This window comes from Pieris napi, chromosome 3, assembly GCF_905475465.1.
Source record: "Pieris napi chromosome 3, ilPieNapi1.2, whole genome shotgun sequence".
In the NCBI taxonomy this organism is placed as follows: domain Eukaryota; kingdom Metazoa; phylum Arthropoda; class Insecta; order Lepidoptera; family Pieridae; genus Pieris; species Pieris napi.
The window spans coordinates 3,701,098-3,728,819 of NC_062236.1; the positions used below are offsets into that span (position 1 = coordinate 3,701,098).

General features: G+C 31.9%; 2 protein-coding genes across 4 annotated transcripts; one reads left to right on the plus strand and one right to left on the minus strand.

Annotated features, from left to right (window-relative positions):
* Window positions 1–1,348: 1,348 nt before the first annotated feature.
* Window positions 1,349–6,792, minus strand: LOC125063737. Its single transcript, XM_047670321.1, has 6 exons — window positions 6,655–6,792; window positions 5,718–5,757; window positions 5,118–5,257; window positions 4,198–4,287; window positions 2,598–2,707; window positions 1,349–2,188 (listed from the first exon to the last, which is right to left on the minus strand). The coding sequence occupies exons 1-6, from the start codon at window positions 6,673–6,675 to the stop codon at window positions 2,005–2,007; spliced, it is 585 nt and encodes a 194-aa protein (XP_047526277.1). The 5' UTR covers window positions 6,676–6,792; the 3' UTR covers window positions 1,349–2,004.
* A 3,074-nt stretch (window positions 6,793–9,866) lies between these two features.
* On the plus strand, window positions 9,867–27,687 carry LOC125063739. Of its 3 annotated transcripts, none has more exons than XM_047670324.1 (7): window positions 9,867–10,106; window positions 17,871–18,028; window positions 18,320–18,491; window positions 18,884–19,115; window positions 20,606–20,746; window positions 23,028–23,136; window positions 27,255–27,687. In XM_047670324.1, coding segments are annotated over exons 1-7 (837 nt in total). In that variant the 5' UTR covers window positions 9,867–10,082; the 3' UTR covers window positions 27,256–27,687. The 3 variants fall into 3 exon arrangements, with proteins under 3 accessions (XP_047526280.1, XP_047526279.1, XP_047526281.1); XM_047670323.1 differs by lacking the exon at window positions 23,028–23,136 and adding an exon at window positions 26,228–26,952; XM_047670325.1 differs by lacking the exon at window positions 23,028–23,136 and having other exon boundaries at window positions 9,868–10,106.
* The last annotated feature ends 35 nt before the right edge of the window (window positions 27,688–27,722 follow it).

The following is a 27,722-nucleotide window of genomic DNA, read 5'->3' on the forward strand; positions in this document are numbered from 1 at the left end:
CAAAGATGCTGAAACGGGCAAGGTTACAAAATGCTTTATACCGGACATAAAAACAGCATATAAAATAATTAAAACTAGAAGACCTACCAAGAATGGTCCAAATAATGACGGCCTTTTTGCACAATACCTAGATCGATTACTCCGGGCCAGAGCAACATGCTACTGCAATAATATCGCTGCACATGCTGTTGGACAGTCCGGCGTATGGGGCATCCAGGTACGGACTTCAGCAGAAAACAAACGAGGCTCTGACAAAACATTCATTGGCCCAGTTAATGAAACTTTGCGATAATAGTTCAGAAACTTCAAATCAAAAATAAAAATGCAACAGTTTTGCAGCCTGCGGTGAGATGACTCCAGGTGGTTCGGCATCACATGTACGTAATGTAGCCCCACAAGATTGAAGAACATAATATATATATAGACTTTTTTTTAATATATATATGTATATATATAAAAAAAGTCTCTTCCATGTTAAGGAAGGCGTTAAATAAATAAAATAAAAAAACATGCTATTTAGGTAATAAAATACTAGAATAGGTGCGATTTTTATCCAGCTTTATTAAATTCCATAAGAACATGATACATGGTGAACTTTTGATGTTATATTATTACGAAATAATTAGATGCTGTTGTAGTTACAAAACATCTTTTCTGCTCATAAATAGAATATTTTGCGTATTATAACGTGAATAATAAAATAGAATAGCCATTCAATTAATAACGAGTTTTGTGTGTTCACAACAAGGGTGTTCCCAATGGGCGTGTTTTGTTACTTTTTTGCATTTCATCTATATTTTAGGTAATTGTCTCGTCTCAAAACATGGCTACTAGGATAACTTGGATCTATAATAAATAAATAATGAGTTTTTAATATGTATTGTAAAAATTTTGACTAGTTTTAATTTACCAACGTAAATCGTATCTTATAACTAACAAATATTAAACACATTAACCAAACGGCTTATATAACTTCGTGGGTGCGCATAATCAGCTAGGCGATTACGTCATTTTAACAGCTATTATAACAATAAATGCGCGGAGTATAAAATTTAAAATCATCTTATGTTTTTATTTTACAACTACAAAAATACAAAAACATGTGTGTACTTATGTACACGCATTAGAAGTTATACTTCTTTGGCGTAACAAGATAAAATGTTTTCTAAAATTTTATTCTACGTTTGTAGAAAAAACTACACTAACAATAGAAAAAAACTAAAATGTTGACTATAGCTAACTTTAGGGTGTCGGTTTTTTGTGACGGTGAGCGCGCGCATCGTAAAAATTTACTCTCCTCATTTTTCCCGAACGCACCAAAAGAAGTATAACTTCAAAAGTCTTAATTTAAAATAATCTTAAAAATAATGTACACGTTTAATACTTTTAATTAATACTATAATGCACTTTTGGCTTTTCTAAGGCCATATTTGATGGAATAATGTAGTATACTTCGCTCTTGGTATTTTGCGACAGGTTTGACCCGTTAGCATGAATATGCAGCATGAATAGCATAATATAATCGTAATAACTATACAGAATTCCATTAAACGGTTACGATGGTTTTTGTACGGAATATTTAAGAGGCGCATCGAGGGCGTATTTGGAACCGCATACAGGACGTTCAATTTTAATTATTCCAAACTTTACAAATTGTATGAAAATCAAGCTGTCAAAAACTAACATTATCGTATTGATGTTAATTTCTTTTGTATGGCAAATACATTAGTCCACACTTGGTCACGTGGTATTCCCATAAAAATTCGATTAACAGCAGAAAGAGCGTGGAAGTTATGGGGACTAGGACTAAGCTAGGAGTCATTTATTCACAAAAATTATATAGTTTAATTTTTTCATAATTATCAAGATCATTATCGAACTATAATGACACAACGGTGTTGTCAACATAAAAAAGCAATTTAGCAATCCAAAGAGGACCGCTCTCTCCGCACAGATTCGAAACCGCAAAGTGTTTATAATCTATGATACTTTTGCCTTTACAGGTTACACCACTTGCTTTGATTTATACTGACAAGAGCAGCACACTGGCAACTCTGTCTCGATCTCCTCTGGATCATGTCCCGGTTTATCCACCAACACCTTCCAAACATTGTACTTTTGAAAGCAATAGGTTGAGTAGGAGTCCTGTAATTCCTCTAGATGGCTGAAACATGTCGCTTCCGTATTTCTAAAACAATTGAAGGTATTAATTACTCATAAAAACCTTAATGCGTCGTTGACTTATCATTTGGTTTAGCTAGAATTTGATACAATATGGAAGATGAGTATAATTTTTTTCAATTCTGGTTTAAAATTTAAATATTCTTTAAATCTGGCAATGAAAATGGAAGAAAGCGGATGATGATGGATGAAAAGACAAGATGGAGATGGGTTTGCAATGCAAATTAGTCGTAAATCAGAGTCCGTGGACTCTACTATAAAGGGTTAGATGAGTTCTAGGAATTCTGGTGGCATAATTCGTCGGGATTTTCACATTTTCTTCATATTATAATTAACACGTCTCAAATACGATATCTAGTTTTTTAAGCAAAAACTTTAAAAACAAGTATCTTAAATTCAAAGAAATATTAACTTACTGGCAAGTCTCCAAGCGAACACTCTGTATATAATCGTGTTCAGACGCCTGTATTACATTGCGCCATTTATGATCACCACGCTTTTCACGCACCGTATATAGGGGTTCATACTGAAACAATGATGGAAATAGATTTAATATAAAATTGTATTCTTAGGAAAAATTCGTTCGTTTCGCCTTTGTGGAATTGGGCTAGGTAATTTAGAGTCCTGCAATTTACTTCTAACGTTTACAGCAACGAAATGCTGCCAGCGTTAAAGGTACTCTGCCACAGGGTCCACACTTTTTATATTTGTTTTAATTTTATTTTTATTAATTTTTAATTATTTTTATTAATATGTAGGTAAAGAAACTTGTCAATACTGTATATTTGATTGTTATGATTTGTACGCTTAAATAAGTAAAAAAAACAGATAATAACGAAACCAATAAAAAAAAGAAAATAGGACTCTTAAAGGATCTACTCGTATATGGTGAAATAAAACTTCCTAAACGGCTATAAAGCGAATTTTTTAAAGTAATAATATCGAATAACGACGTTTGAGTGAATAATTATTAGCTAGACTACCAGCTACTTATTTTGGATAAAAATTACAATGAAAAAAATTATAAATAATTAAACTTTGACGCGTGATTATTAATTTAGTGGCTCGTTAAATGTTAAAGGTATGTTCTGATTTCCTTAACGAAGTATTTTAATTGTCCGGTTATGCCTATATAACTAAGGTATACCTATGATATAGTAGATGTAGAAAACGAGTTTGCGACCTTGTCATTAACATTTCCGCGTTGTGCATTAAATTAAAATTAATTTAAGTTTCATAACATTTAAATCCGCGGAAGATAATGCAGTGACCCCAATTTAATTTATGTATCGTAATTTATTTCTTATATACATGATCTTAAATAGAAAATAAGTTGGTATGGTGGAAACACAAACTGGACACAGTTTGTGTCCACCAGAACGTCGAACATATAATTAGTCATTTTATTGAAATACATGAAATATTTTTATTGAGACTATTTTTCAAGTGTTTTGTGTTATTTCAAAATATACAATAATAATAAAAATAAATATGATTTTTTCAAGAGACTATAATATCTGTTGTATCTGCGTTAATTTATGGCTCTGCTGTTACCTTATCCCGCCTAAGGAGATTGTCGGTGGCGCCTTGGGGTTTTAGCGGGTATGCACAAAGGCGAAACCCTCTCGCACTAAGCAGTCGGCCGCGGAAGAGTATGCGCATTGCGCAATGCATATGAAACTACGGGTTTTTCTACCATTATTTGCTGTCGAGCTGTTTTAAACTATAATATTTACTTAGATATTCATTGAAATCACATAACATAATCTACAACGATTTGTATGTGTTTTTTACAAACAGCTTCTATCTTATTTTTTAGAACTTTTAAATTTTAAGTAACTCATATACATAGTATATTTTTTCATGATTTCGCAATATAGTACAGACATGTTCCGCTCTTATGTATCTAACCTAAAGGAAGAAGAATTTTTTCATCGGGCCAACGTTCCCTTTATTCCAAACAAAACAACCATTCTTAGGCCTTATAAATAATTAGATATAGATTGATTTACTTACAGATATTTTCGTTTCGCAATCGTCATCAAATTCTCCTCGAGTATTAATACTAACTGGTGATAATACTAGCTTTGGCTGTGGGGCGGGTTTCTGAAAATGATTAGTAACTTTTAGTAATTATTTTATTGCTATTATTCTGTAGAATGGTTTTACGATTCAATTTATTATGTGAGAAATGTGTTTAATAATAAACACTTAAACAAATTAAATGTATAACATATAATGCTTTTGTTTTACATATAATGTTCACATATTGTATGAATGAACATAGCACGTTTAATATATAGTTTTTAATTATAGTAAAATATATGTTGTATTGGATACATAATAAAAGCTCTTTAAAAAGCCTTTTGTGCTTAGTTTTTAGTAGTGCGTTTGTACTTAAATTGAAAGCTAATTTAATTCAATTTTCATATTTATGTACTTTATGTGTATATATGTACATTTATGAAAGTTAACTTAGAAACAGCGACATGCAAATAATCTTGTCTCGGTTCCAGAACTTTCACGTACTGTCAATAAATTTTCACAATCTTAGAAAGTTTTATATTATTTAAAATGTTTTCTATCTTCATAAAATCTGTTTTGTTTTAATAAAGTTAAAAACAAAATAGATTAAAATTTGTTATTTCCAAAAAATAATAATCCTTCAAGACAGGCCAGGCCACAAGTTGATTAATAAATTAAATTCCTACGTACGAATAATAAGACAATCTACAAAATTAATAAGGTTATACATATGTCTATAATCTATTCATACAATCAGTTTTCGTTTATTTGCCTGTAACATAGTAAAATCCTATTTTAGTATAAGATTTTTTTGTTTAACTGTATTTTATTAAATACTGATGAACTATTATTACTATTTCTAGTATCATTGATTTTTGAATGAGTCTGATAGTAGAAATTGTTTTACTTACATAAAATTTGAACATCTCATTGAACTCCTTAAATGGATAATTTTTCGGTGGTATCGTGCAATAGGTGAGATTTCTGCATGGTTCTGGTACATCATCATCAATGTGCTCCGGAAACTTTATAGCGTTTAACTTAGCCATATCTGAAAACACATTTGAGGTATGACAAAGAGGTCAACTGCAATCAACTTCAATGCAGCTTGTAGCTGTCAAAACTCTTGTTATCAAGAATTATTGCTGTTTTATAAACAGGACAATTATATTTTAAGAATATTCTATTATTATTATTATTGCTCATGCTCGTAGAAATCTGGGGTTTGAACTTACGACCTCAAGATTGACAGTCGCTGGCGAGCCAACTAACATCAGGACCAATTGACGTGAGCGAAGCTTTTGATACAGTAGGTGATTATAGAAAATGAAGAAGAAGCGTAACACAGGTTGTTTCGTTTCTTTACCGTGATTCATGCGTGATGTCGTTTGTTATTTGACCTATAAAAACTTTCCTTCCTACTCAAAAGTAAACAAGTCGATTCTGAGACTAGTATGCTTAACCAACTTACTAAATTGTTAGTTTTATAATATTAGTGTATTACTACTTACTGCTAGGTGAGGCATTGATAATAGCGCAACCGGTCGCAATCTGAAAAAGATATAAACTCTTTATTTACTACCGTATAATATTAAACTATTAAGTATATTGTATTGTTGTCTCTACGTAATTATATACGAAGAGCACGTCATCGAGTAAAAAAATCTGCAACATGTGCGAACCATATTTTTTAGTAGGTACTCAAGAGTGCAATCATACATTTTTATACTCATACTGTTGTTATAATTTTCGTATTTTGTTCGCATGATTGTTTTGAATTTTTGAATTGTCTCTAATAAGTCTAGTTAACCAATTGAACCTTTTATTAAGAGTTATTGGTTACTGTAGCCATTACTAAAATTATTATTCGAAGCTACGTATAGAATCAGTCATAAATTGAATTTATTACCTGAATTCTTATTTATCTATTAACAAACAAATACATCATATTAATAGAAAAAAAAATTAAATATAAAGCTACAGTATTTTATGTATCCTAACACAGTTTCACAGAAAAATAATAATTATATAGAAACATCTTTATATATTATATGTCGATAATATTAATCTATCATTAGATGTAATTGAATGGACGATTGAATACGGCCTAAGAGGTTAGACAAAGTTGCCGTCGAAAGATATAATATATTTAAAAAATGGTAGCAAAAGATGATATATTTTAAAGAAAGGTAATTCCTGGTTTGGTGACCAAAACAAAAGGAAAGAATATATTTTTATGCACGGCATTAAATAAATTTTGTATTATGTATCTGCAGATGTTACGAATAATACCAGAAACATTTTATCAATAAATCACATCGTGTCTTGTTTAAAGCAGTGAACGATTTTTCAAAACAGCGGAAATTACATAGCAACGATAAAATGCCGGTTCATGGACGAAATACCTATCAGACGCACGATACACTCACTCGTTAAAATAAAACTTACCAAAATAAGACAGAGCTGCATTGTTGTAAATATTTACACTAAACGCCGGTCAGCTTTTTAGTTTTACGTAAACAAGAATCCGCGACGAAGTCTGACTGCTAACTGAATCGGTAAAACGTGATAGATAATTATATTACTGGAGAGAATCTTGAGTGTTGGATAAATTAATGCGCCATTGAACAGCAAAACAGCTGTGACGTAAAAAAACCTGTGTGTACTTATGTACACGCGTTAGAAGCTATACTTCTTTGGCGTATTAATTTTCTTCCAGCACTTTAGAGGGACGTTTCCTTCTTCGAATTGCATTTCTCTTGTCCATTTTAATGGTCAGTTCCAATCGAAACGATATAATAAGTACTAATCAAGATATTTTACAATAAACACTATATTTTATTACATTAGAACGCGTTTTCTCGTATAAAAATCATTATTTTGTTTTAAATAAACACGACTCTAAAAAACTCTACGCCATGGCAGTCAATGCAATTTGTCAATAAAACAGAGCCAGCACCAACTAGTGGCCCAGACTGTTTTACCGACGTTTGAATAGATATTCAGGGTGTCGGGTTTTTGTGACGGTATGCGGGTGTCGGTTTTTTGAGACCATGTGCGCGCGTATCGTAGAAATTTACTCTCATAATTTTTCCCTAACGCGCCAAAAGAAGTATAACTTCAAAAACTTCTTAGGATTTATAGACCAGTAGAAATAAGAAAACCATAAACATTTGACTTTTTATCTGAGTAATGATTGTAATATAACTTCTTCATATTACATTTATTACATTCTGCATGTTTTTTCAAACCAGTGAGCGTGACCAATGACTGATTAATTGTGTAGCAAACGAAGGTCAATAATCCGTTAAAAAAATTCCAATGTCTAAATTAGTTAAACATATTTATTTTTTCAACGTATCGCATGGTTTGCTTACGATAGTATAGCACATTATTCAATGTTATATTTGATTTTCACATTAAATTTTCGTAAACTATGCCGTCTTTTATTCCTTTCCGTAAAAATGACATTCACTAAAATATTACACATGATTTAGTTAAGTAATAATGTGTCCAGTCAGTTACATTTTTAAGAAGACATTTGGAAGTATTATATTTACTTCCGTGAGTTTGAAAGGGACGCCAAGCGATTATACAGACAAGTGAGTGTTGAACTTTACAGTAAAACGATTGCTAGTCGCTTTGCGTATTTGTTATTGTCTATAGGAAACCCGTGAATTTGAGTCAGATTTTAGTTACGTCACAATTCAATTGAACCCTGTGTCTAGTTACATTTCCCTAATGAAATACGTAATACTATTACTTAATAAGGAAAGCTTGACTCAAACTAGGATAATATTTGACCATTCACAATTTCGTTGTATTTCTAGGAACTTGCTAAATGTAATTTTAGATTATACAGCGTGGAAATATCGACAGACACAGAACATTTAAAAAAATCCTTTTAAGGTTTTTTAGTATTAAAGTTGTTTGCGATATCGTTCGTAATTGTATACATATTTTTATCAATCATTTCAATATATTTTTTTTTATTAGTAAGATTAATATTTTAAGGCTTTTGCTTACATTGCATTACCTATTTAATTAATGGTATCGCAATTAACAATTTTAAACGTATAAAGCTTGTTTCTATCACATTTGCTTCGAAGTTTCATAAAGGAGTAAATTTTTTCTTACGTTTATATATTACCTGTTATTTGCCAACACTAAAACGTAATGCTATGCACCGTAGAGCATGCGTCATTGAAATGAATTCCTGTAAATTGCGTTCATATACACCATCATTTCAATAAAGATAATTATTTACGACGCATTGTCACAAAATAATTTTGTAAGAAATACTACAATTCCAACCAATTGTGACAAATTCAACTCTATTACATTTCTAATAAAGACGACTATCATATCTTAGGCAATTTTCCTCACATGCTACGCACTGATTCCACGAAAAATTGTTCTACGTTGTGACGATATTGTTACAATATTCTAGAGTTCTTTACGGAATTTACCTAAAGGCGCCTACTCTTTATATATAGAATTTATTTTAAAAAATAGATCTTCATTTGATCAATGACTTGGAAATCAGGTTAGTGTCAAGCTATGTCCTGAATTACGTATGTCGTAAGATATTTAAAAAAAATACTAGTTAAAACATATTATAATAATCATTACTAATTTTGGTGGGAATCCATCCCTAGAATCCTTTGTATAGTTTCTCTAAATATTGTTATGTATTTCCTTGAGTTTTGCGTCATAACAGTTTGAGGTTCGAAAATCGCTTGCGTAGTCTCGGATGTGGTCGAGGATGTAGTTGGGTTCGATAACGGAACACTGGCTTATGTGGAACGCGGTTACGTAAACCTGAATATTGTAATACTTGAGTAAAAACAATCTTAATTTTGAGTCTATATTACTTTTTATTTTATCATATAATTACTTATAGATGTCAACATACTTACCCATTGGCGTATTTAAGTTATTTTCCAGAAGGCATCTCCTGTATGTGAAGTTGTGAAGAATCTTAGTGTTTAAGAAACTAAAACACTAGGTTGGCATGGTCTACCAAATCATGCGTCAGGCCCCTTTATATATGCATTTGTTAACTCACCCCTGATTCATTAAAGTACCTACTAAATAATATAATACCTAATTATTTTTGTATTGTTTGAACATAAATATACGCGATACATTTTGACTGTTTGTGGGAAAGAAAATATATTTGGTATGACTTTAAAAAAATAATATACATATCTATTTCAGATCCCTTAATCTGGAAGCCCGCAAGGTAGAGTTCTGAATCATTCGAATTCGATTTAAACTAACACATTTTTATTATTATTGTGTCTCTATACACAGTATATACTGTAATAACTGACTATTGTTATCCATATATCACCTATTTATGCATAGTAATTAAAATTAATTGAATTCCTTGGGATATTTTATTTCTTTTTATGTTTCTGAACAATCTAAGTATTTAAATATACACTTCTACCTCTAGTCTGGCTGCTATAGGAATATCCAACTAATAGCAATTGCCGATCGTAAACTCAAGTGTTGCAATATATCTATAAGTATTATCGTCAACTTTGACTTTAACGCATTAAATTAAATAGGTAATACTATTATAAAATGATGTGATAATTTGCACAATTTTGTGGAGAGCGGGGATTGGTGATTTAATAAAAAGAAAAAACCGAACCGCCGGCGGGTGAGAGTGACAGCGGCCGCGCGCAAAACGAACGCACTGCGCATGTGAAAGTTGCATTTGACGTAAAATTTGGCGGTAAACTTATGCATAGAGAATAAAAATAAATAATACGAAAAAGGTTTGATATATTTAAGAAAACAAACATATTTTGAAGTAGTGCTGTGGTTTGTGATAGTGTAAGTGACTTTCCCCGTTACTTAGCAGGATGACTAACGCACGTAATATAAAAGTAAGTTATGGAAAGCATTTAATTCTTTAATAGTCCGTGAAGTTTGACTTTTTTGTAATCAATATAATATAAATATTATTCGAGATAATATCAATAATAATAACCCCATATATCTAGATGCTAATATTTGTTAATTGTGAATTAATGTTTGTTTTTTACTTTTACGCTGAGGTTTTTATGTCGTGACGTCATTTTAAAAATGTGAACGCATTATTGCAATGATAAATATAAAGATGATGTTATGATTTGGAACAATTTTTTTTTAAATTCCACTAGGATCTGTACTTCAATATACTCTCTACGTAAGTAGGCATATTAAAAGATTTTGGTTCTTTAAGTATATATTCATCGAACTGTCAATGTTTTTATGATCATCGTGATTTCGGGCTTTCTTCATATACGGGTATAGGTATAATTAACAGCTATACATTATAGTTGAGTGAAAGAAAGTCATTTCTCCATCGAGAACAATCTTATCAAGAAAAAGGTGAGAAGTAATGGGAAAACATTAATCTTAAAGAACACGGATGATAGTATCGGTAGTATAAAAAGATTTATATGTCACATAACGGTCTAATTAATAAAAAAATCGACGAAATGACAAATTCTAGGCTTATTAGTTGACTGAAAAAATCTTCAATTCTTAAGTAAAATTTTGAAAATCGAAGACGATTAGGGAAAGTTTTATAAAAGTAAAGTAAAGTTTTAGCTATAAGATAGCCGGTACCCATATTAATAAATGACTATACAGTATACATCTATGATATCTTTATACAAAACTGGATATATGCTTGTCAACTATACCTGATGTTAAATGAGATGCGGCCTCTCCAGGAGGTGCCAATTTATTCCATGAATGAGCTCCTGTGATTCCACTCTAGGGAAAAGTTCCAATCCTTCACCTTTTTCAAAAGAAACGACGTTTCAAATCTTCTAGTGCGGCATCGCGTTGTCAACGACAAAGGGGTGAAACTCTAGTGTGCGCCTATGTAATAGAATGTTGCTAATCAAATTTTGTTCTCTATGGTTAATATTCAGAGTCGAGCATAGCGCGAACATTGACACCCAAATGTTATGATCCAATACGTTTATAACTTTAAATCTCGACTCTCAGAAACTGTTCATCATTTTCGTTTACAAGGTTTACAAGGTGTATTATGTGAAATTATAATTTCTTCAATGGTTTATAATATGTATGCTACTATTTAGATGAAATTACGAAAAAATTTGGTCTTCATTTCTTGTTCGTAACCTAATGATAAACAAAAACTAGAGAGTAAAATGAAACAGGCAATACATTTTGAATATATTGCAGTGAAAAATCGTTTTAAAATCTCTGGTATAAACTTGTGAAAAGTATGTCACCTCTCAAATTTAATATTGCCATTCATTATAAGTGCTCACTGGTCAAATGAGTGCAGTTGCAACACATTGACCGACCGTATTACTATCACCCTTGCGTAACTCGTCTCGGTGAATGTTTAATATGTAATTCTTTGACTATAAAGAGTAGACTCTCCAGTCTACGCTTCATCTTTGTACATATTTTCTAAACTAAAAGCTAAGCCGTAATCTAATTAAAATCATTATACAATGACTAAAGAAGAAGCCTTTAAATTCTTATGATATCGTCATCGCCTTTGATCCGTTTATTTTCATAGAAAATCCCGATAATTATTTCTATTTTAATAAAAAAAAACAGTCTAATACTCTTATCCTAAATCCTCCTGCGATATGAGGAAGTACACTAGTTCTATTGTTCACAATCTTGATTCCCAAACATCAATCTTGCCTCAATATGATGAATAGCGTTATTAAATTTTGTAAACCCTTTCGAAACATGTGAAGTAATTGACCGCAGTATTGTGCAGTCGCCTAGATTTTTGCCCTTAGTATATTCTAGACTTGATTGTAGGTATAACTGTCTTTATGACTTGATCCTAAATATATCTTAAAGAAGCTATGGAATTACTGTCTGCTGTTCTTACTATCGACCATTATGTAGTAATTAATTCATCTGTGGATTGATTTGACCTTAGCATTATCAATTTATAAGTCCTTTGACGTATAAAAGTTAATAACCGAGAGATGGATTTGGACATTTGAGTTCCAGGATTGTCTGGAAGGATCTGCTTTTCGCAGTAAAACCGCCCATTTACGTCATTTATCTCCTTTTTTATTAATTTTTTTTGATTAAATTAAGGGAATGTCGTAATGTTTTTCATTTGTAGTATCCAAAAAATATTTTATAAAGAAAATGAAAGGCTATAAATATTTTAGAAATGCAAAAGTTTTAATACTATTAAATAAATTAAACGGGTTATAGCGGTCACTGACTGTAAAAACATCAAATGAAAGTGAATCGGTTTTCCTTTCTGCGATGTGTACGAGTTACTATTCTGTACAAAAAATATTATTTTATACGACAATATAAAGATATATTATTTTATAATAAGCTCTTTCCATCTGAGGAAACATATTTCCGAAATGATGACTTGCGCACGCAAAATAAATTAATCAGGGTAGAACACAAATTTTGGTTACAAAAAAAAAATACAAATGTACAAAATACTTACATAAAGTTGGTCTTAAGAAAAAAAATACAATTATTAGATATAATTTTGAAACATCTTCAAAATATTATGTACCTAAGGATTGCATTTTGATTATTTTAGTTCTTATAAACCTGAACCTCCCCAAATAATAATAATATGTAACTTTATTTAATTCCATAAAAATACAAGCACATAGAACGCAGGCGTTATCAGTATGGACCCTCCACGGCTAAATGTCTTTCGCCCGCCGTCATCGCAATTCCATCTGACCTTTTGTTCTATCCCTAAAACTGGAACCAATAGGCTCTCTGGTAATCTATAGACGGCAACCGTATTGATCCCATAGATATGGGAAGATGTACGATGGACTGTTGGCTGTTACTAGATTATTTATCATCAACTTCAAATAGCGCCGTCTTTTCGTTTTTGGTTTTACATCCTCACCCATGAGGCTCGCTGGACTACGTGATATTATATAATAGATTTTTCTAGTAGATTTTAAAAATGAGGCTCTTTATCAAGTATAAAACAACTTTAAACATACAGATTTAGTTTACTATTGTAACAAAAAGGCATTGTATTAACAACTTGGGTCAACGCATTGCACGTTATGTAACTATGATAACATCTTAAACCGTCATGACTGCTAACTCAAACAAGTGTTACTTTATATAATACTTCCCGGACACTTGACATGTTATGTGTTAAAAGATAACTGGGAAAATGATGGCATAATGTCCGACGCTACGGAAAATTAATATCGCTTGATAAGTCGCTCGTAAGTGAACTATTAATTTTATTTTTGCGCTTAAACATAACATTATAAATTACGTTACAAGGAGGACAATCAGATACTTATGAAATGTGATATATGTCTATTACATATATGAAAATAACATGTGAACTGCGCAGCGCTAACCAGATCCATACAACTTCCTCACAATTGAGTAGTTCGCAATATCGCAGCACACAACTCACGAGCATTATTATTAAAGTAGCCGCATCCTATCATCTGCCAATATACACTGTAAATACATGATTATGTAGGAATAAAGAAAATAGTACTAATAGCAAATAATTCACATAGCAAAGATTCTAAAACGACTTGGCGAAAGGTCTCCATGTAGTTGCTGAAAATGTCCATGAGAAAATTAAAACATAAGGAACGTTAAAAACCTAACGTTTGTATAATATCAGTCAGCCTATGTTTTAATATATGTATAAAGTATATTCTGTTTTATTTTAAATTTGATGTCCAGAATTAAATGAAAAAGCACGTTTAATGGTTTCGGTATGATTTTATGATATTTCTTTTGTCTGTTTGTTTATGCAACACAAAAGTGAGAGAGTACTGAAAAGCAGTGCAATGGTCTGATTTAGATTTTGTTTTCCAAACTAAATAAGCTAGAATATTAAAATTTTCTTCTTTTTGATCTGAATAGACCATAAATACTTACAGTAATAACATTGACAAAATAGAAGTTCAACTCAAATTTCTTATAAATAAGTTTTAAATATTTTCATTTTTAAAATACAAAGACCCATTTGCGTTATTAAGGGGATTAAGTGTTTAAAGCCTTATTTATTATAATTTTATCACGAAAACGAACCCAGGAACTAACGCATCAAACTCCTTTTAATAGACGCATTAAGTGAAGGTGTATATCACGGAGTCTGTTATCTTACCTTATTTTACGCATGCCTGAGACTTACTTCATGGTGAGATGCATATCATTACATAATGTGTGAACAAACACATTATCTCAACAAATATTTTTTTTAAAGGGTTTCACAAAATTCTTAGGTTCGTAACATTATTTACCGAGCCACAGTGAAACAATTATTGCTTTGGGCTGAGTAAAATTATCAATAAACTGAAAACAACGTTTGTCGGGTCAGCTAGTACCTTAATAAAAATCTTTATAATAATATACAGTAATTCGTAAATCTGTACAGGATTTAAAATCTCAAGTAGGTCGAAATATAATTAAAGTTAAATTGAATCAGCTGGTCTTTAAGTTAATGTCATAGACCTTTTACCTGTTTGGTGTTGAATGTGGACAGGAAAGAAAGCGGATCTTGTTAAGCGTTCTGTGTAATGGGCTTGGTCAATATCTTGGAATGCATCGAAATTATCGTGTAAAAATAATTTTATTTTACTAAAAACAAAATTAATTTATTAAACAATACTCATATAATATATGCTACCTTTGTTCATTGCCTCAATAGAAGGTATTTTGTGAAGCTGTATTTTTTTTTTATTTGAACATGTTCATTCACTCTTAAACGTATTACGATCTAATCACAAATTTTTGCTACATCGTGAATATGAAGAGGCCTAACGATTGAAATGTCGTTAAACATTGGATTATAGTCAATCAACATTTCACGAAATTCTACATTTTAGATTCGGGACCCGACATAAATGAATGTAAAAATATCTATAAATACATGTCCAATGTTTAAAACTTATTGTTCCTATATAGCGACAGTCTACTTATAAAATCCTTTAAATTTGCATGTACTTAAGGTATTTTAAATTAAAATTTTAAGCGTTAACGCAGGTTTAAACCTGCAGTTTAAAATACTGTACTATTTTGTATTCAGTTAGTTAGTATTTAACGAGTTGTTCGCACATCTTTCTAAAACCATTCTAGAAAAGCCACGGAAGTAAAGCTAGGGTATACGACCTGAAGAAAAATCAAAACCATCCGTAAAATGTCACAAAGGCATCATCATTGCAATCACCCAAGCGAATATTTTGTAACCCTTGCTCGAAATGATAATATGTTTATTGTTGATTTCCGTTATGATATTTTTAAATTACCATCGATTACATGTTTATGCAGTTACGTTTACTAATAATATTTTATATTATTTATATATTCCTATTTGATAAAGGATCGATATGGCATCGCAATACTCGTTTTGCGAAGCAAATGCTTATGCTTTCCAGAGACAGATCACAAAAGAGATCCAACTCTTAAATTGATATGAATTGAGTGATTTTATTACCTAGACACGATAAAAAAAACACAACAGCGCTACAAGGTTTTAGGTCTGGGCCTAAGAATTTTTATCTGTTTGTTCTCTAAAAGGCAAGTAGATCAGCCTTCTGTTTCTAACATACACCGTCGATCTAATACATGCCGATTTCCTCATGATGTTTTCCTTCACCGTACGTGTGTGAAACTTGATTAACGATAAACAAATGCACATCAATTAATCACAATCATGTATGACATTTACTATGTCATTCAGAATTAATGTAGTGTCTGGATCTTGACAATACTAAAAGTATGAAACGCACCAAGATTTGTTGAAAATATTTTTATTGCGCGTAACTAGAGTCGCTGTAAAATTTTTCATATAAATATTTGTCACAGGCGTATATGTTTGACCTAGTAGACCTGAAAGTATACCTGCAGTATCTTTCCTACACGTTTATTACATAATTTTGGTTAACGCAGTTGCCCCACTGCACTGTTCCGATTTTGTTCTGACGCATCCTTTCACTTAATTATCATAGCATAATGAGCTTGTTAGCAAATGTTCAACATTTTACTTCTTTTATAACACTTAATTATACATAATACACTTACGAGGAGGTACGTAAAAGCAAAGAATATATTTCGATATTATTCCTCGGTGGGGAGGCCCTATTGGGAAACGAAACAGAGGAAGACCGCTCACGAGATGGGCGGATGATATTACTAAAACGGCTGGCTCGAGCTGGATGCAATTCACCCAAACCTTGATACCTGGAGATCCTTGGAGGAGGCCTTTACCTGCGGAAGGGTTCTTGCAAAAATATATATATAAAAATAGGAAAAAAGATTAGTGTAATTTATTTTCTTAAAAATATATTACATACCTATATATATATATATATTTATTTAATACGGTTAAGTATAATTAGTTATTTTGCAAGAAATAAAAAGGCTTTTTTATTTTACTTTTTTTTTACATAATCAAATATTACACTCCTAAAAACTATTTTTTAGTTCAAATACCTTATAATATGTTAGAATTATACATTTTGCTCTTTTCACCATCATGTTTAAAACCTATTGTTTTTTTTTAATCATTACATAACATTTTAACCTCTCGAAGGCCGTGCGATTATACGGAAGAAATCGATGTAGTGTGCGCGCGAGCATAAAAACTTTCGCTTTTCACTGCCAAGGCGTTGTGGCTTTGTTATCCATAAGTTGAGTCCACATCTTACTTCCTCTATACTTATTTATTTCTATTGATATATATTGATTTTATACACTTACTGTATAAATACATTAAGTCATTATAAGAAATCTGTATATTCATCTAATCAAATTATATAATTATGTGTATAATATAGCATAGATATTACGTTAATTATTCAATCAGTTAATTTAAGCGTTATCTGTCATTAAAATGTAGTGTATTGTCATATTAAACATAATAATATAAAAATAGCGTTCAATTGTTTCCTTCTCAAAGTACACTTCATATACATAGTATGTTTATTACTTTAATCTTGTGCACATAAGACTATATATTATGCTACTTATAAGTTATGATTTCATTATAATAATATCCATTTCGACAGAACCTAACCTAATAAGTGAACTAAACGCTTTCGATTTCATTAGCGAACGTGACGAAGTAGGTAAATATAAACAAGGGTTAGAGAGTTCTAACGTCGTTTAATTTAAATGTTATAAGGCCTTATATATTACTAAGCCATTTTAACAAAAGCACTGAACTGTCTTCATTATAGTGTTAACCCAATTTGACAAAAAGGATGAATGACAACGATGTATGTGTACATAATGCTTGAATATATAGAGAGGATAATTTTTAAACTACTATTAATTAATTACTTTTTAGGCTTAAGAGATCCAAATAATAGGAATTAGATTTTAACAAGATCAGTGGATCATCTATAAACAGAATTCTAAAACAATTTTGATGTCAATTTTTTTAAACAATTTTATAAGATATTTAAGCGTAAACGCTTAATAAATAAGCTCGTCATCATTGTTCAACTCATCTATATACTGTAAAGAATAACTTTATGTAGACATCTAAATTCGCAGCCGCAATGGAGATCATAAAGAAGGTACCCCCCCCCCCACAAATAAGCGCAATGATAAAATAACGTTTCTCATTACTTCCCTACATACTTATATATTTTTGTCCACAAAATAAGTAATACTTTCCTTTCCAGGTCTGGATATGCATAGCATGCATGGCGTCATCATTGGCAGCACCCGCGCCAAGCCAGCCCATCACATTTGACATCATCGACATGGCTGCGATAAGTCGGATGACACCACAACAGCTGGAGGCTCTTGCTGAAGGTCTAGCCGCCGAAGAGATCATGAGGTGATAATAGCATTAAATTGACGTTTTAATGGATTTTGTTGAAAAAGTTATGTAAAATTAATTCTAGTAGTATTCTTATTATTACCTTATGAAAGTACTAATACCTAGAAGTATAAGAGTAATTACTCGTGATTTCGGTACATTTATTACAATATTTTATCGTGACGTCACTGTACTATTTTAGTACCGAATTGTGGCCATAAAACTCTTTTTCTACGCCAGTATAACCCCTATAAATTACTTTATACTATTAATAACATGAAAAGGGTATAAAATAGTCGAGTTTTACAGGACTAAACGATCGTCAGCACAAGCGTTGACCTCGGTTGTGTCAAAAGCATCCTCAGGTATACAAAGCAAGCTCGGTTTCCTCGGCCAAGCGTCTGCTGGCGCATCCTCGTTGATTGCTTCAGCTTCAAGCAAAACAGGTCACTCGGAACACACAGGATACTCTTATGAACCGGTAATTATTAAATGTTCTTCAAGAAAAAATTTCAATTATCTCTATTGTATTGTAATGTCCGTGAGTACGTAAAGAAGAGTGTTATTACGGAAGTGCTACAGATACCAAGATACAGTTTTATCTAACCATGGGGTCTACTGAAATACTATAACGATGATCAAACATCAACATGAACTTTGTATCGTGTATATGTCGCTACGGCGGCGGCGCTAACTAAACGGCGCTGTTTAACTAGCGGTCTGAAAGATGTTGAGCCGAAGCGTTTGTTACGGCATTTATTAAACTGGCTGGCTAATGCTTAGGCCTTAGGCTTTATTTTAGCTGTAGAATAACGAAATAAATAAATAACAGTTCGTTACAGACCACTTACAATACAACTTTTTTACCTACAGCACGAAGAAAAATACGACTACGTGGGGCTTAAAAAATCCATTCTCTACACGCTCTTCCAAGCTGTGAAAGCTATAACAGGTGGAGTGACCATCCTCAAGGGTCAGCTGATTAAAGGAGGAGGTGCCTTAGCTGCTACTCTTGGTAAAGTCATCTCTGGGAAGGGTGATGCTGTAAGCAATTTCGGAAGGAAGATTGTTGCCTCTGCTGCCTTGAGCGAGAAGAAACCTCATTGTAAGTGAACCTCTTTAATAGATTTATATTCTCTAGTATGAATTTCATTATCTAGCTCTGCGGGATATGATACAACAAAACGGGTGGTCAAATCGCTTGATTGTGATTGGTCTAGACGCTGTAGCTACTCACAATTAAGCGATCAGTTCTGGCGTAACGTTTTTTAAAGACATACCTACTAGTGTCTATTTTTAGACTAGACTATTTTATATAGTAGATTAGACAATTTTTTTTAAAACAAATAGTCTAATCTACAACTTGTCTATCTTTAAAACAGTTTTACATTTTTTTAAAGTTCGTAGATTTTTTTTCATACATTTATCTGGAAAATTATGCTCATTGGAGAACTTTTGATTATGCTAGATTTTCCGGACTTCAATCATTTATAATAGCTGTCCATGTGAAATTCACTAGATACAATTCGCGAAAGTCAACATTCAAATTGTCAAAATACTCATCATTGTCATCTCTGAGAAATAAGATAACTTATGCAAGATCATGAAGCTATAAACATATTTTACTGGTTACACAATAATTTATTGTTTAAACAATTTATTGCGTGAATACATTGAATCTTAATGATTTGAATTAAAATGCAAACACTTAAGAATTATATGCCGAGATAATAAAGATAATTTGCCAATTTTATTAGATTTCGTCCAATTTTTCTCTTTGGTTACTGATGGGATTGAAGATAGCCCTAGATCTTATAACAGCCCACGCCTCTATCAGACTTGGATTGTTCATACATATATAAGATGTTGTAATAAAATAGTTATTACAGATTATGATGCCCATCATCCTACATTTATTTATTATTAGTGTTATTTAATGGAAGGTTATTCTGTTAGGTTATATTAAAGCGGTAAGAGGTCAACATTTGCTAGAACCAATAAAATAAAACGACCATTAATATAAATGCAACTTTCACTACCATGAAAATATACATAAGTTAAATGTTACATAGACACAAGCGTATCGCGATATATGTTCCGTATGATTATACAATCGTACTTCACAGATTTTGTATAGATTTAAAATGGTGAGGTTCAAAACAATAACAGTGTTGGCCTAGTGAATTCAGCGTGCGACTCTCATCCCTGAGGTCGTCTCTCTGTCTATGTATAAAAGGTATGAAGAAAGATATTGTGAGGAAACTGGTATGCTTTAGACCGAAAAAGTTGACGGCGTGTTTCAGGCACAAAAGGCTGATCACCTACTTGCCTATTAGAAAAAACAAATGAACACGAAACAGACACTGAAATCTGAATCTAAAAGGTTGTAGCACCATTGGTTTAAAACAATTATATCAGTACATGATCTTCGACTTACTTTAATAAAGTAGGAGATGAAACCGCACGTAGATTACACGGAAATATACCCTATCAACAGTGGCATGAAGTTCAAATTCCACTATACAGTTTACTACAGCTATAATTGGATGCAACATTTCACACAGGAAATAACGTTTTTACACGAAAATATTCCAGCAACAGCAGTATATGGCCCACCACCGACCTCACATTTGGAGTACGCTCCAACCGTCTATGGAGCCCCGACAGCACCCGCTCAGTACTCACATTCCGCACCCACAGGCTACGCGGCACACAAGTATCCATCAAATCTTGACGGTAATATAATTTAAGATTGTATTAAAACATAGCAACAAAGAGGTACTACATAATGGAACATTGTACGCTATTTAACACCCACAAATCGTACAATAATCTAGTCAAATTATCTATCATTCTTTGACATCAAGTACAGTAATCCATCCTATAACGCGGTACCCCTATAACGCGATTTCCGCCCCAATGTAACGCGGAAATTTCTTAAGTTATATTTCTGTAGCGTGAAATTTATAATGATTTGTCAAGTCCATAATTAGTTTTGCGTACCTTTGCACTTGTTTCAATTGTGTTGTTATAAAATTAAACTAATTAACTTTATTATATTTGTGTTCCTAGTTTTAGAATTGTTAAAAAAAACGGTTTTACGAGAATACTCCTACAACGCGATATCCAGGTCCAGTTCCAGGTCTACCGCGTTATAGGGGGGATTGTACTATTCATTTGTTTTTAAGTTAACTTATTTTTTATTTCGTTGTCCATGAGTTGAACTCCGTAGTGAGTTCAACATAAAATAATACCTCAGATTTCCCTTTGACTATAAAAGGAAAATATTGTTCTAAGATTCATAAATATTGACTAAGCTATTGTTATTCGAAATATAAAGCTATGTTGTAAACAGCTCAGCTTGGTTGAGCTAAGGAATTATTTCCGTCAGAATTTGAACATACCTAAGCTGAATTAAAAAAATGTCCGAATTTTTTTTTATTTACTTAAAATTCAAAACTTAAAATCTGTAAGTGATCATGGTAATAAGCCCATGTTATGTCAGTTAAAAACATTGTTGGTAATAATCAATTTCTGTAAAAAAAAAACAACTGAATATCGAGAAACAAATTTGATAGTTTAAACATACACGTTCCGCATACACATACTGCTTCATTTAATCAAGAGAAACATCCTCATTACAGTAATTAATTTTAATTAATATTAATAACACAAATCAAGTTTTTAAATGACAATGTCATCGAGGGTTCTCTTTATCGTAAAGAAGAATGATGGATATTTAACTAGTATAATCCCCTTCCATATCCCTAGACAGTTTAATATGGATACATTTAAGCGGCGCCTATAAAGACATCTCCCAGATGTGCCATCCGATAGGCCGCATCTCACTTAATATCAGGTGCAATTATTGATAAACGTCTGTGTAGCACTGTTTAAAAAAGCAAAAAAGAATATATAAGCCATATTCAAAGATTTTCATTAGATCTAACCATATTCAATGGAAAGTCTGCCTAGTTTATTCGATTCCACGGTCAAAAACGTAAGTCCTTGTAGTCATTAAGTAATAAAATGTTATCTAACACATATTATTAAGTAATAAAGCCAATGTTTTAGCGATTTTTCCTGTATCTCAGTTAAATTATTACGGGAAAATAAATTCTGTAATTTTATCCTTATAAGTATAGCTTTTGATTGAGTTCTATTAATATAACTTTTGGTATGTAATGCTAATAATAAATGGATTGAAAACACGTAAATTATATATATTAAGAGCTTCATTAAAATACACTGAAAAAAAAAGAAATAATCAAATATTTATGTAGCATCTAAATAAATAAAAAATATCAATTAAAAACTGTTAAGTTTTCGATCAAAGTTCGCACGTCCGGAAGTGAGTAAAGAGAATTATGCAACAACCCGACACATCATACTTACACAACATTGTCGAAAAATATTTAAGCAATTTTATTCATGATTGACCTACATATATTCTCATTTGTTATAACATTTTGACAATTTCTACGAATATTTTTTATCTGTACTAATATAAAGATGAAACATTCATATTTTGAATTCTTCGTAACGAAAAATGCTGACCCAATTTGAAAAATTCTTTCACTATTAGAATGCGACATTACACTCACATAGACCAAACTAGCTGCTGTGGTCTCTGGCAGAATGACCAGCGCTGTGGAACTTTTTGCTCCTCAGCATAATGCTGAGCCAGGGCCAATTACAACCACAGTACACACACATTGCATACTGGAAGCGAACCGAATGACAAAAGAAAATTTCTTAATTTTAATTTTTATTGTTAGTGATGTCTTATTTTATTTTATGTTTTCTTTAAGTATTGTTATTTGTGTGTTTATGTGTGTGTGTTTTTGTTTGTAATAAATGTTATGTCTATGTCTTATGTCTAATATATATTTTAAAAACTAATCTCCAACCGTCCGGAGTTCGCTTAAATAGGTTGTATGTAAAATCGTTAATAACTGCACAGACCAAAAATTTTTCATATTGATCTTTTACGTAATATCAGTGCAATTTTTTTCAGAGCTTATAGTGATGTCATCTGTAGTAGATAGTGTTCAGGAACCCAAACCAATGCCTCGACCGTCGCCTGAATTATTATATCGTTATTATGATTTATTAAATTCGTTTTGGTAAGATATAAGCTCAACGATTCTGCACCGAACTCTGAATTGCTCTTCTTTGTTTGATATTCATTTGTTTTTCTGTTGTTTGATCTTCATTTGTTTTTTAAATTCCTATGCAAACACTGCAATTCTATGCTTTATTTTCTAACACACAGCACACACTTTTTGATGCCATAACTGACAACTGTATAAGTCAAAAATACAGTAACAATTACGTATGTTAAATAATACAAATAAGTTTCATGTAGGTCATGTCTGACTCTCATATTTAGCATTCAAAGTAGCAGTTTGACCTCACAAGGCTGCCAAAGTTTTACGTCATTTGCATAACCACTTTCTCTTTTACGCTAGACAATCGGTTTTAAAAGAGCATATTCATAAGAACTACATTATAATATATTCTTAAAAAGATGCCTTAAGTGTATGTCTAAACTTCGAGTACATAATTGCGAGCGGAATACACAGCGAACTACACAGCTACAATAAACAAATGAATATTCAGTCAATAATATAAATCTCTCTGTAACTAAATGTTAACTTTATTTATTTTAACTTTATATTCTACCATTTAATAAATGTCTGATAGGTAATAAGCAACCATTAAATGTATACGACTTAACGAAAACTTTAAGCTTACATAACTCATTAGTGTATCGAAACTTGGTTTCCTACTTTCACTTGACATATGGAAGACTAGGGTTACGAAAATTTTAAAGTGCACACCATATTAAGTGAATGTATCACAACTCAATCAGATCGTAACACAAAACTTGATTTTCGTATAAAATGATATTATGAGTTAATTGGGGTTAAAGTATGAATCAGAATTTTTACTGTACTCGAGAAAATCTTCATTATTCTTATATGTATTATTTAAAATATATTTATATCAAATCAAAGTTTATATTAAAACAAAACGAATAATTAGCAAATATTTATAAGCGATAAACAATCTAATTCACACGAAATTATAAATATTTGTAGTCAAATGTTATAACTTGCATCATTCACAACGAAATAATTAGATTGTATGATATCTCCTTCATATTTAAAAAGTATTAACGAAGTAGGACGAAATATTACCTATCCTCAAAGTTATGTAACACCGTATAATGTAACTTGTATTCAAAAACTGTTACAAGCAACGGGTTCCTTATTGGGGCGTTATTTAGTCACATGTGTAACATAAGTTTCATTCAGTTTTATAAGTACTTTTACCTTATCGCTACTTTATCACTTCTATTTATGCAGTTAGATAGTAATACCCGGCCACATTTGCGGGTACTAGACCAGAGCGGAGTTGATGACACATTCGCTAATTTAATATTAAAAAATACAAGCTACGTAAAGCTTTTCCTTCACTTTTAGTTAAAATTCAAGAAAAAATTACGCAAACTAACTTTTTAATTGATACAGTTAATATATTATGAAAGTCATCAGGTAGATAAAATTTTAGCCCCATCACAATGTTTAGTTCAAAGAGGAAGTTTACGTAATAGAGCTTAAACGAGAGGTCTAAGCAGGTATTGCATAAGCACTAACCTACTTGGCTAATTCCTGGAAAGTCCTCTTATGTATAAGGCTTGCACAAGTTATCATAATATCATCATTGTCTTATTTCTCAATAGCTATTGGAATTTTGCTTTTGCTAAAATATTTTCAATACATATATTAATTTAAAACATTTTAAACTGTGTCTGGCCGAGCCACTTAATCGATTGTTCTAGTAAGTTAGTAGTAAATAGTAAAATTGCGCAGATGAGATGAAACGATTGTTAGTTTATTTTATTCCAATGACAAAAAGAATCATAGGTTTTGCTTAAATTGCAATAGATTAGAACAAGAAAATACCTTAATGTGTAATAGTGAATTGGCACCGTGTCTGCCAATACTACCTAGGTAGAGGTCACATTAGGTTCTTTATTTATTTACAACAAACGTGAGTTAAATGCTTGCTACGAGAGAAAAGGGAAAAAGACTTTAAAAAGGTGACTGTTTCAAATTTCATCTTAAATATTTTAATACGTTTTAGTAGGTTAATGTAAAATATACAAATATGACTTAAAGATTCCTTTTATGCAATAGCATTTATAAATAGTATTTTACGAAACGTATTAATGTAATCGGGTACCATATGATAAATGATGTATAATTAACTAACACATTAATACATACCGTGATGTAATGATACTTTAAAAACTTTAAATAAATGCACATAAGTTAAAATATGAATAAATTATGCACGAGTTTCAAAACTTCCGTTTTTGCCAAATTGACGATGTTGCTTGCAACAGATTAGTTGGTGTCAAGTGCCATCATTGTTTTCACTATGGTTTCTTTGTTTATAAATATTACAATAGAGCACAAATAAAATAAAAGTGCAAGTTAGTTGAGTTTTGGTAATTTCACGCATAAACGTGAATTGTTACAAAACACGCAACATCGTGTATATTATATTAAAGATTCATTTATTTGTCTTTTTATATTTTAAAAATGACTTTGCAAGTCCTAGTTATGACAAAACAGTTACTCTTAGCTCTTTTAGACCTTTTAATGTGGTACATTCCAAGTGTTGTAGAGATAATAAACTTCCAAAACATCACATAATAAAAAACGTGATTTCTTTATTTGTGGTACACTCACTTGTTGTTACGCTAGAATTTATAATCGAACATCGCGAAGACGTTATACCGTCACCTACTTTTGTGACAGGACTGAAGCTTGCGTAATTCCAAACAGAAGCGTTATGAAGCTCGTGAAAGGTGCCAAAATGAGATTAGGTCATTACTCTTAGCTGATCGTAACGATAACAATGCACAGCATTAAAGTCTGCGGCATTATTAGACAAAGGCATTAAGTAATCAGACTATGTCAAAATGTGAATAAAACGCAGGTCTTTTAGGAACGTAATGATCTAAGTCTTGATTACATGTGTCTCCTGTAATTATTCATACGGTTAATTACCTAATAGTTTAACCAATTTGTATATTGATGTAGTTATTAATCAACAATCTTTAGAAAGGAGGAACGCCTTACGTGACTTGGTTGTGCAACTGACAAATGACGTAACTCATTTACCAAAAATTTTTTGAGACAGGACGCGGAAAACTGAGTGGAGTGCACGCTGGCCTCGTTATACTGGCCCCAGTCGGCGACGCGTCTACCGGAGAGAGCCATCCGGGATACACGCCTTTGGAGCCTCCACCCTCCATTCTCAATTCCGTATACTCCGCTATAAAAGGCGCCTTCTCTTCCGCAGCACCCAGCTATGAATCCCACCTGACGCATCAAGAACCACCGCTGCCTCAACCGATTCCATCATTCAGACCCATGTCCTGGGGAGCCGTGGATTCCTACGGCGAACCTGCAATGGTCGAAACTTATTCCGATTATGATCCAAGAACCCCGCATTCTTACAATTACGCATCATCTAAGAAATCTGTTATCCCTCCGATTCATAAAAAGGGTTTAACGCCTGAAAAAATTCAAAAGATAAATAAAAATCTCGACAAAGTAACCGCTCTAATAAACGAACATCAGAGATCGGCGGAAGTTGTTCCCAAATTCAATGAGCAATACGCAGAAATGGTGCGTAAAGGCCAGATTCCTTTCCTTCCCACTCCGGTGGTCAGTGACAATGAAATAGGTGTCCTACCTGCTGAACTACTCCCTGACGAAGATCCCATGACCAGTACATCGACCACAACAATTTCTCCAAATAAAACTGATAGCAACAGCGTTAGAAGAAAGAAAGATACCAAATATATTCTACGAGGGAACAAGATTGTTGAAGTTTGACAAAAGACTGATGACTGACTTGAGGTATGTTGCGGCTGACTTTGACTGACTTCATCTTCTATTCTTCGCAGGTTAAGACAACTGCACCGAACTGACTTTTTACACTCCTATTGCAATATATTTTAAGTGTTTATATATGCATTTGTTTGTCTACAATAATTAGTCTAACATACACAATACATAATTTGTTTTAAGAACTTGTTTAATGTCTATGGAAAGGGAGATCTTATTAATATTAAAAATAAGATTTTCGTTATAGTTTCACCAAAATGGTTGATCTAAAAATTAGGTGGTAAATTTAAATTTGATTTTATCCCTATTTTCAGAAATTCAAGCGTTCAACGGAGAACTAGGACCTGAAAATCTCCAGACCTATCCATATCAGTGAAGACTTATGACCCACCTGTTGGCAAAACGAAGCATTGCCAAGTTTATTTTATTAGGAGCCATTTTTCACATATGTTCCGACAAATTTAAAATTCATTTATTCATTATCTAATGCCTTAAAAATAATGTACAAAAATGTACCTTCATTTATTGACCGTTTTAAAATTCAGATCATGTATAACTGTAATATTTTATTTAGTTTCTTGGTAATGTTACTTTTTGCAGTCATTAAATAGTACTCGTTAAGAATACAAACGTAATTTACATTGCAAAATACGTGAAAGTTGTTTCTATACTATGTATTTTAATCTTTAGTTCTTATCATCCAGTCTTTCTAAAGAATGATGAGAACAGGCTTCGCATAATACTTACTACAAAAACCGTACGATTTATATACTTGATATAAA